The 10,059-nt window shown below is 35.9% G+C and overlaps 1 protein-coding gene across 3 annotated transcripts; it reads left to right on the forward strand.

Annotated features, from left to right (window-relative positions):
• The first annotated feature begins 674 nt into the window (after positions 1-674).
• LOC120092156 (protein BREAST CANCER SUSCEPTIBILITY 2 homolog B) lies at positions 675-7,806 on the forward strand. 3 transcript variants are annotated; one of them, XM_039050381.1, is made up of 19 exons: positions 675-1,137; positions 1,493-2,494; positions 2,578-2,702; positions 2,785-2,939; positions 3,214-3,336; positions 3,427-3,624; positions 3,695-3,776; positions 3,853-3,903; positions 4,165-4,240; positions 4,348-4,459; positions 4,548-4,619; positions 4,817-5,012; positions 5,084-5,266; positions 5,488-5,630; positions 5,697-5,759; positions 5,852-6,062; positions 6,176-6,343; positions 6,449-6,538; positions 7,346-7,806. In XM_039050381.1, exons 1-18 carry the CDS (start codon positions 831-833, stop codon positions 6,503-6,505), a joined length of 3,324 nt encoding a protein of 1,107 aa, XP_038906309.1. In that variant the 5' UTR covers positions 675-830; the 3' UTR covers positions 6,506-6,538; positions 7,346-7,806. The 3 variants fall into 3 exon arrangements, with proteins under 3 accessions (XP_038906309.1, XP_038906310.1, XP_038906311.1); XM_039050382.1 differs by lacking the exons at positions 6,449-6,538; positions 7,346-7,806 and having other exon boundaries at positions 6,159-6,337; XM_039050383.1 differs by lacking the exons at positions 6,449-6,538; positions 7,346-7,806 and having other exon boundaries at positions 6,180-6,337.
• The last annotated feature ends 2,253 nt before the right edge of the window (positions 7,807-10,059 follow it).

Genomic DNA, 10,059 nt, shown 5'->3' on the forward strand with positions numbered 1-10,059 from the left:
GTGTCGATGGCTTCCTTAAAGCAGTAGAGTGAAAAGTAAAGACAAACTAATCACATTTGAAGTAGTAGAGTGAAGGAAATTATGGTTGCAATGATAGATTCTGAGACAATGATTCTATTAATGACAACACCATTGCTAGGGTTGAAGTCGACGACGGAGCCTGTGTCGGAGAAGTTGAGACAGAAGAAGATGGAACTGGAGTGATCATTAGTGGCTCCGAAGGAGCAATAAATGAAGTCAATGGATAAGGAGCTGAATCCAAAGTTGGTGGTGAAGTTTTGGTGAAAGGAGATAGAGCCATGTAGCAGGGGATGAAGATAGAATTGAAGTCGGAGGTGTTGCCACAATTGGTGAAGGAGCCGATTTCGAAAAGAATAATGGTTGTGACTTGGTCGGAGAAGAAGTCGTCGTGGTGCTTAGAACTTAACTAAGAGAAACGTCGACAATCTCTGGATGTTTATTGTAATTATAGTGTAATTACGAATATTTCTCAATAAGTCAATTGTAATTCTATTTATATGGCTCGAGATAGTTTAGAATTTTATAAATTTGTTTATTTTTATTTTTAATTCATTTTAATATTTTTACGAATGAAAGGTAAATGAAAAATTAAAATCTACTATTATTAGCCCAAAAAACAATATCTATTTATTTTTGCTAAGGTTCCGTGATTCTAACGTTTAACCCATTCCCCCGTCGGATATTCTTCCCTCCTTGGTTGCGAAATTTCCCGCCACTTATTCGGGAAACATTTTGGAAGAATTGTACAGACTGAGCTTAAAGGGCCAAAGGCGACGCAAACTCCGCTGCGTCCTACGTTGCGACGGGGCATGTCGTCGTGGCAGATTTCTTCTGATGCCGGCAACAATTTCCGGTGGGAACTTTCCGCTGAGCGTCTCGAAGTCAAATCCTTATGCGAACAAAATGATTCTCTTTCTCGGAGTAACAGCACCTCCGTCGCCCGTCTCCCATCCATGGCTGACCTCTTGCTTTGCTCTAGGTTCATGCAAAATCCCGAGGATGCGGGTGCCGGCGCTCCGATGTTCCGAACCGGATTGGGAAAATCGGTTTCTGTTAAACAGTCTTCAATCGATAAGGCTTTATCTCTGCTTGCCGACGATAACGCTCCAGATATAGGTTTTTCTTCACTCTCTTAATTCCATCAATGGCTTTAGCTATAAATACCTAATCTGCCTTGCTTTCCGTACGGTTAATATCCACACATATTTGTACTTTGCCCAAGTCTTCGAGTGCAATGCAACTTGGATGACCTGTGTAGAACTTCTCAATTTGATTGCGTACTGTTGCTCATTCAAAATTTATGCAGTTAGCAATTTTGGTTCACATTCCATCTCTGATATTCACTAACTTCAGTCTACCAATTTACTTTTAATTTATAGTCCATTCAAACTTACGAGCGAAATTCGTGTGTTTTCTGTAATTAGGGTGCTTATCCGTGATGGATAAATCTCTACTATTTCAATTCGTGCAGGTCAATTGCATAGTGCAGGTAATTTCACCAATTCTCTCTTTCAAACAGGCTCTGGGAAATCGGTCAACGTATCTTCTGAAGGTCTTCTTAGAGCCAAGACATTGTTGGGACTGGAAGAAGGTGATACTTGTTCCAATTTTCAAAGCTTCGGACAAGCTATCAGTCCATACGATGTGGAAGGGGGATTTTTGGGATCAAAAGGTGTGTGTGGTATGGAGAACATGAGCGGTGCATCAGTTTCCATCTCTCCCTTGGTCTCTAATACTTGCTTTTCAAGAAGTTCATTAGAGAATCATGCTAGCCCGTCATTTAGACAAATTGAATTGCCTAATCAGGCTCCCAAGCCTCCTCCAATAAAGTTTCATACAGCCGGGGGAAGATCCTTATCTGTTTCAAGTGATGCACTAGAACGTGCAAGAAGCCTCCTTGGTGACCCAGAGTTGGGAAGTTTCTTGGATGAAGGGGACATGAATTGCTATAAGAGGAATACGGGAGATGCAACACCGTCGATTGGGAAACATGTTTTTCACACTCCTTCCTTCAGCAAGGAAGAGTCAACTACTAAACACACATCCAAAAGCTTTGTTTTCCCACTACAATCATCTTCAAGAGTTATGCAATCTTCATTCAAGTCAAAAAGTATATTAGGTAGTAATTTGATGAAGAAATTTGATGCAGCTGAAGAAGAAAGTATCAGTAGGTTTGACAACAGTAAAACCTGTTTGCCAGAAACTTTAGGCAGCCAGCCTAGAGAGCCGAGTACTATAGTAGAGAATGCTTCTGAAAATAGAATTAGATCAGGGATTCATTTAGGTGAGCGGTCATTTGGTGGGCCGCTAAATGATATATCAAATATTGTTGACTCAAGAAGTAGAAGTGATAGAGCTAGTAATAACGAGAAGAGGAAGCTTTGGGGTACAAGTTCTATATCTCCATTCAAAAGGCCCCGGAATTCCAAGTTCTCCACTCCCTTGAATAAAAATGCATCACTTGTTACCACAAGTCAGCTTACCTTCTTTAGCCTTTTCTCAACTTAGTCGTTAGTTTCAATATTTTTGTGGATTCTTGATTATATTTTTGACCAGGTTTATCTACTTCGTCGTCTAATAACTTCAGTTGCAAAAGAAGGGTTTCCACTTGGTATCCACATCAAACTTCAAGGGTGTATATCAAGGAGTATTTTGGAAAACCTCCATCAAACTATGACAAGGTACGTAGATCTAAGACCAGCACACCTATTTTTTCTGTGGAATTTTGATACTGAGACAATATTTTCAACTATGGTGAATTAGTTGGATTACTTGTCAGATGAAGTCAGAAAGATCAAAGCAGAAAATGCAGAGAAATATAAAGTTCCTGACAACTCTGGCACACATTGTATTGGAGTAGAAGCTTTTCGTCATATGTTAGCTGACTCTGGAGCTTCTCTGCAACATGCTTCTGAATTGTAAATTTTTCTGACTTTTTCTCTTCTTGTTGTAATCCTTACACACACTACTATGAGAGGGTGCAATCCAACCAAATGCAATTCGGGTCACAATGAAGAATTTCTTTGTTACCCTTGTGGGTGCATGAGAAGTTTGGACCTTGGAGTAGCTTAGCCTAATAGCCTCACTGTTTGCAGAGGGAGATATATGAGATATATGATCAGTTCTTGCTCCATATTGAGTTTTCTCAATTTCTTCGGTATGGGTTTAACTTTGGCACTTCTGGCTGTTTAGGTGGGTCACAAATCACTACAAGTGGATTGTTTGGAAACTGGCCTGTTATGAGAGGCAAAGCCCCGTCAAATCAAATAGAAAATTTTTGGCAGTTTCCAATGTTCTCGAGGAATTAAAATATAGGTGAATGATTGCATTTATACTGAATTATGATAGAATAGAACTACCCCATGTTTATAAAAAGAGTGAAATAAATTATTTAACGGTTGACAGGTATGAAAGAGAAGTCAATCAAGGCCACCGTTCTGCAATAAAGAGAATATTAGAAGGAGATGCACCACCATCAATGTTGTTAGTTTTATGTATTTCAGCTATTCACTCAAATTGCAAATCAAGGGCCCAAGTTTATTCATCCATGATCAACGAGCTTGAACATGGTGAAGGGGCAAAAGTTGAACTGACTGATGGATGGTATGGAACTGACCCCATAGAACTTTCATTACATATTTTAGTTCTTTGGCATTGATATTGGATGCTGTAGGTATTCCATTGATGCTCTTTTGGATGGGCCGCTGTCAAAGCAACTTCTTATGGGAAAACTGTTTGTGGGACAGAAACTCCGGGTAATTATCTATCAATTGTCCAATCCTTTATTCATTGAAAGTGCTTCCAGCTTACGGTCGTGCCTTTCTTTTGAAGATATGGGGAGCAAGATTGTGTGGTTGGATCGGGCCTGTTTCACCTCTTGAGGTTGTTTTTGTTTATTTCTTGATTAAATCACATATTTAGTTCCTATACTTTCCACGTTGGTGTTAATGCTTCAAATTATTTCATTTTAATTTCTTTACTTTGATAATGTTTCATAATAGAAGCCCTTGTACTGAGGATATGATAAACATAAAAGGACCATGAAGAAACAATTTTTAATATGAAAATCAACTATTTGTCTATTCCTGGTTTAGACTTGCTGTATTATTCCTGACCATTTGAGCCTTTCATCATCAACTACAGATGTCAGAGACTGTTTATTTGACGTTGCATATAAATGGAACTTATAGAGCTCATTGGGCGGATAGACTGGGATTCTGTGAGTGGTTCAGAAATTCTGTTGATAATGCCAATTGTCTACTTCAGACAACTCGAGCCTATAGTTTACTGTTTTAAGCATGCTCGACACTTCAATTTTCTGTGCAGGCAAAAATGCCGGTGTCCCATTATCCTTTAAGTGCATCAAGAGCAGTGGGGGTCCAGTTCCTTGGACCTTGGTTGGAGTCTCACGGAAATACCCTGTTCTTTATAAGGAGAGGTAATTCAAGATGAGTTTGTCGACTATTCTGTATGAAATGCTATCAATGCTATAATCTTGATACCTAACTTTGCCATGATTGATATAGGTTAGGTGATGGGGCATCCATAGTAAGAACTGAGAGGATGGAGATGAAGATCGGGCAATTATATGACCAGAGGTGGATCCCCCAAGCTGTGTTTCTTTCAAATTCTTTGTTTTAACACGGACAATATTGACCATGTATTACTTTAGTTTGTCTGCTATAAGTTAGAGATTGAATATGATTTAGTATAAAAGATCGAATTCAAGAATTGCAGATGCAATAGGGAGGTTTTGTTAACTTTGTATTGTGGTTGAATGATGCTTTGACTGTAGGCGCACAGCTATCGTAGATGGTATTGTTTCTGAATTCCAGAGAGGGACAAAGAGTAGTATCTACAATGAGAGCGATAGTGAAGAAGGGGCAAAGCTCTTTAAGATCCTCGAGACAGCAGCCGAACCTGAACTTTTGATGGCAGAGATGAGTCCTGAACAGTTGACTTCTTTTGCGAGCTACCAAGCTAAAATAGAGGTTATTCTTATTTTACTTTATTTTGTGGGACAGATTAAATCAGATTGTTAAACACGCCTTTAAAATTTTAGGCAATCAGGCAATCAGACATGGAAAAATCAATCGAGAAAGCATTGGCAGATGCTGGGTTAAGTGGGAGAGATGTCACTCCATTTATGAGAGTGAGAGTGGTTGGACTTACAAGCAAAAGCAACCAAAGAAAAACCCATAGGAAGGAGGGCTTGATTACAATCTGGAATCCATCAGAGAAGCAGGTGAATCCAATCATTTGGTCTTTGTCCTATCGATTCTCATGTCAATTTTCTTTTCCATTCGAGTCATCTACCACTTGAGTTTTCCTTTGTACACTTTCTCCACCAATGGATGATTTTACTTAATTTTTTTCTCGAGTTCAATTGCCTTGTGTCTATGACGAACAAGCAAGATTTATTTGCCTTACAAGTATCTAACTGAATATACTTAAACAATGTGATAGCAACTCGAGCTGGTCGAGGGCCAGGCATATGCTGTTGGAGGACTTGTGCCAATAAATTGCGATGCGGACATTCTTTACTTGCAAACAAAAGGATCAACCACCAAATGGCAGTCTTTATCTCCCCAGTCCATGAAATGCTTTGAGTACGTCTTTGCATGTCTCTTGTTTTGGTAAAATTGAGCTGCAAACTCATGCCTTTTCTGCTGCAGGCCCTTTTATAACCCCCGGAAATCCGTTTTGTTATCAAATTTGGGGGAAGTTCCTCTATCCAGGTAAAGCTTGCAACTAAATTCTTTAAAAGGCATCATTCAATTTTTTAGACATTTTGTGTGGTATCCCTAACATCCTGTCCTTTTATATGCAGTGAATTTGATCTGGTAGCAATTGTTGTACATGTGGGAGAAGTTTTTACTACTGCTCAACAGAAGAAACAGTGGATATTTGTGGCAGATGGTTCTCTATCTGAGTCACATTCAGAAGGCATATCTAATTCACTGCTTGCTATTAGTTTCTGCTCACCGTATGCGGATGATGAGTCATTTGTGCCAATGAACTGCAACCTCATCGGTTCCACTGTATGTAACCCTTTTTTCTTTTCTTTTCTTATTATTTTTTCAAATCCAAAGTGCATCATTACCTAATTATATAGTTAGCATTAATTTTACTGTTAGATCAAATCTTCCTTCAGGCAGGTTTCTGCAATCTTATAAAGAGACCAAAGGACCAAATAAATCATCTCTGGGTAGCAGAAGCAACGGAAAATACGTCATACTTTTTGAATTTTGATTCTACGGATTGTTCTCACATGAAAAATGCTGGAGTTTCTGCTAAAAGATGGGCAGAGAATTCTAACTCAGTTTGTACTCTATTATTGAACTCCGGAAAACTTTGGTTCTATGGTATACTTCACTGATGATTGGTTTCTCTGAATTAATCCATCGTCCTTGTTTCTTCCATTCAGATTATTAAGAATCTCAGGAGGAAGATTTTATTTATGATTGATGATCGTAAAGGCTAGATGGAGAAAGGAGCTGATCAGACCTGATTTAATGTAAGAGTCCCTGTGCACCTTTTTATTTTCATAGAACAAGAGGTGAGGAAGTAATTAATATCAAAATATACAACTTTCTTTGTAGTCAATGTCAACTTGAGCCCAACTTAACCGATTAAAGTACTATAATCTCAACCAAAAGGTTAAAGGTTTGAATTTTCACCATCCTTTATTGTGCAACTAAAAAATTTAAAAAGACTAAACTTGTATCTATAATATACATAAAATAGTCTTAAATTTTATTTATTAGTTTATAATCTTCAAATTTGATGAACAAGACAAATAGAAAAGTTATGCATTTATATCTTTGGTGTATTGTTCAGCTTTTAATCGTACTTGAAATAACGCTGTAGTTAAGGCCTAATTTGATAAAAAAAAAAAATATATATTTTTTTTTTTTTAGTTTTCTATTTCTGAAATGTATTCTTGTCTACTCACAATTTTACTATGATTTTTACTTTTCTCTAAACGAAATATTTGAATTTCTATTTAAATTCTAAAAATAAAAAAACAAGTTTTAAAAACTATTATAGTTTTCAAATTGACTTGAAATTTGAATACAATTTTAGAAAATAAATAATAAAACAAAGAAACTCATAAGCGCAAGTATTGGTTATAAGCTTAATTTTTAAAATCATTGAGACATAAGCTATTCACGCTGTTTTAGTTTTACAAGAGCACAAAAATGTTTATAAAGCTAAAAATTTCCTTAACTTAGACTACTGTTGATTTAACATATAGACCAAAATTGGAGATTCTCCTTTAAAGCCTTGATCAATATTCTGAAAATTACGATGCCCTTTGCAGATCCTTGCCAAAAAGGAAGAGAAAGAAAAGGTCTTTATCACGGGAATGGGATGAAAAGGCGCATGGAGTTCTTCATGAATTGCAAATTCTTTTCATGTGGCTTTAGCTATAAATCCTGCTGTCTTATTAACAAGATTTGGCAATTGAGCATGTGCATTGAATACAGATAGAGCAGGTCGTTTTGCCCTGTGGGCTAAAGTGGGAAAGGACTGGCGTCTGTGGCATGTAAGTAAAACTTTTTGTGGCTCATCCTTCAGTTCCATCTTTTGTTCTTTGATTTAGCTGCCAAAAATTTTCCATACATGGAAAGGGACTGACGTCTTGGGTTGGTTCTATTAGATGTATATCAATTATGTACACATTTTTCTTGTGTAAAAAGAAAGATAGCTGGAAATATGTCTGGTACAACTTAACATTATTTTTAATTTAGCCTTTAAAATCTTAAAGGCTTTAGTGGAACAGTGCAGAGATGGTGTTTGAACTTTGACCCTAGTATAGCTTCATTTATTCATAGAGTTGCGTTCAAATTAGTAGACGTGTTAAAACTTGTTTAGTTGTTTATTATTATTATTATTGTCATTAAATAATAATGGCTAGTATTTGGAGTACACAAAAATAAGCTATAAGATTGATGGAAGGATGAGCATAGTAAGGTAATCAGCATGACCTTTCTTTCTAAAGGTCGAACGTTCGCAATCTTCCATCACCATAGTTGTATTAAAAGAATAAAAGATTAAGAAAACAAATCATACCATCCTTTGTTAACATAAGTTTTCAATTTAAGGATTATTATTGGAAGGAAGAGTGAAGAAATTGCATTTTAACCAATGACTTATCAATTCATAAATCTCATAGATATTATTTTAAAAGAAAAGGGTAATTGCAATAGATAGTATTTTTTGGTCTAATAATCAAGAGATTGTTTGGGAGGTTGGAATGTAATCAGAATTATTGGGATATGAGAGATGAGTGAGGAATTGAGGGTGGAACGAAAATGAGATCATGAAATGTGAAAACGGTAAGAAAGAAAGTTGATTTGAAAACTATGGAAATAGAATGAGGATGGTATTACAAATTGAGTCCAAAACATTCATGGGCTTTAGATTGTATTACTTGCAAACCCATTCTATTACGGGGCTCAAACAACCCCTAAAGTGTTTAGCAACATTTTTAAAAAATTATAAACATAGCAAAATCTATTAGTGATAGATTTGATAAACTTTTACTAGTGATAGGCTCCATTGCTAATAGATTCTAGTGATATGTTTATCACTGAGAGCTTGATCAAAATTTTGTTATATTTGCAAATTCTTTTGTATTGTGCTACATATATAATACTGTGAGTTTGATTGTTATATTTGCCATTGATCCTAAAACAAAAGGTGAACCTACAAGGCCAAAAGCATAGAAAAAAAGGGGAAAAAACCATCAATCACAAAAAAGTGAATTAAAAAATTTAAAAATAAAAAGTTTTAAGGATTTTTTTAAGAGTTTAAGGTATTTATCTCTCATACATTCAAAAGTAAAAAACTATCAATCGAGATTGTCTCATTATGGATGTTCAAATGACTTGATGGCTTGAAAAATCCAACTCGATTCATACAATTTAGGTTGAGTTATCAACAATTAACCTAAACTTAATATTAATTTGACATAATATTATTTCTATTTATGGTACAATTACATATACATCTATTAGTTTGTATCATATACATGGATTAGTTTTAGTTTTATAGATTTTTTAATTATTTATTCTCTAATAATTCTTAAAAAGCTATATTTTTAAGTATTTGAAATCTAATTTGCAGAGTATATATTGAATGTGAGTTGCAAGTCATAACTCAATGTTAAATAAATATATATTTTACATTTTCACATTCCAATTGAACAATCCAAATCAATGTAACCCAATTCTTTCATGTGGTGTGGAGCAGACAAATACATGTAGACATTTAAAAGCATTCCCCCAAGTTGCTCTCCAAATGAAATCCCTGTCCCTTTCAAAGCCCCATCCCCTTCCACAATTTGCCAATAAAAACACTTCCACATTACCCAACTTGCACCTTTCTTTTCAGTTTTCACGCACATTTTCTTTTACCAATCCCATTTATTTCAAATATAAACCCCGACTTCCACCCCTAATTCTTTATATCTTACGCATATTATTATTATTATTATTATTATTATAAGTTTTGTCTTTAAAATTTTATATTAATATTTAATTAGTTTATAAATTTTAAAATATTTTAATTAAGTTTGTGATTTATTAGCCATACAATTGAATGCCTACAGAACCTATTAAATTTGTGATTTATTATTATTATTATTATTATGGTTTATAAGTTTGGTAGGAGCAAGTGGACGCTTCTCGAGTGTTGGGAGATTTGAGTCGTCCTCTTGACTTCCTCCCAAGTGCCCTCCCTTCGGCAACTGGGTGTCTTGTTTGTCGGTGAGAGGTAGAGGCGTGCTTGGTTGGATTGTTCATCACCATGAGGGCAATGCGATTCTTGGAGGCTGCAAATTCACTCAAAAGGGTGGTGATCTAAGTCTGCTGGAAGCCTAAGCGTTTTTGGAAGATTTATGTGCGATTAAACGCATGTGATTCGGTAACAACCCTCTCACTGAAATGGAGTCTAATGCGCCAGAAGTTGTTAAACTTCTTAATAGGGAGAGGTTTTCTTTTGTTGAGTTAGGAATTCTCGTTGAGGATGAAA

This window comes from Benincasa hispida, chromosome 11 (genome assembly GCF_009727055.1).
Source record: "Benincasa hispida cultivar B227 chromosome 11, ASM972705v1, whole genome shotgun sequence".
NCBI lineage: Eukaryota > Viridiplantae > Streptophyta > Magnoliopsida > Cucurbitales > Cucurbitaceae > Benincasa > Benincasa hispida.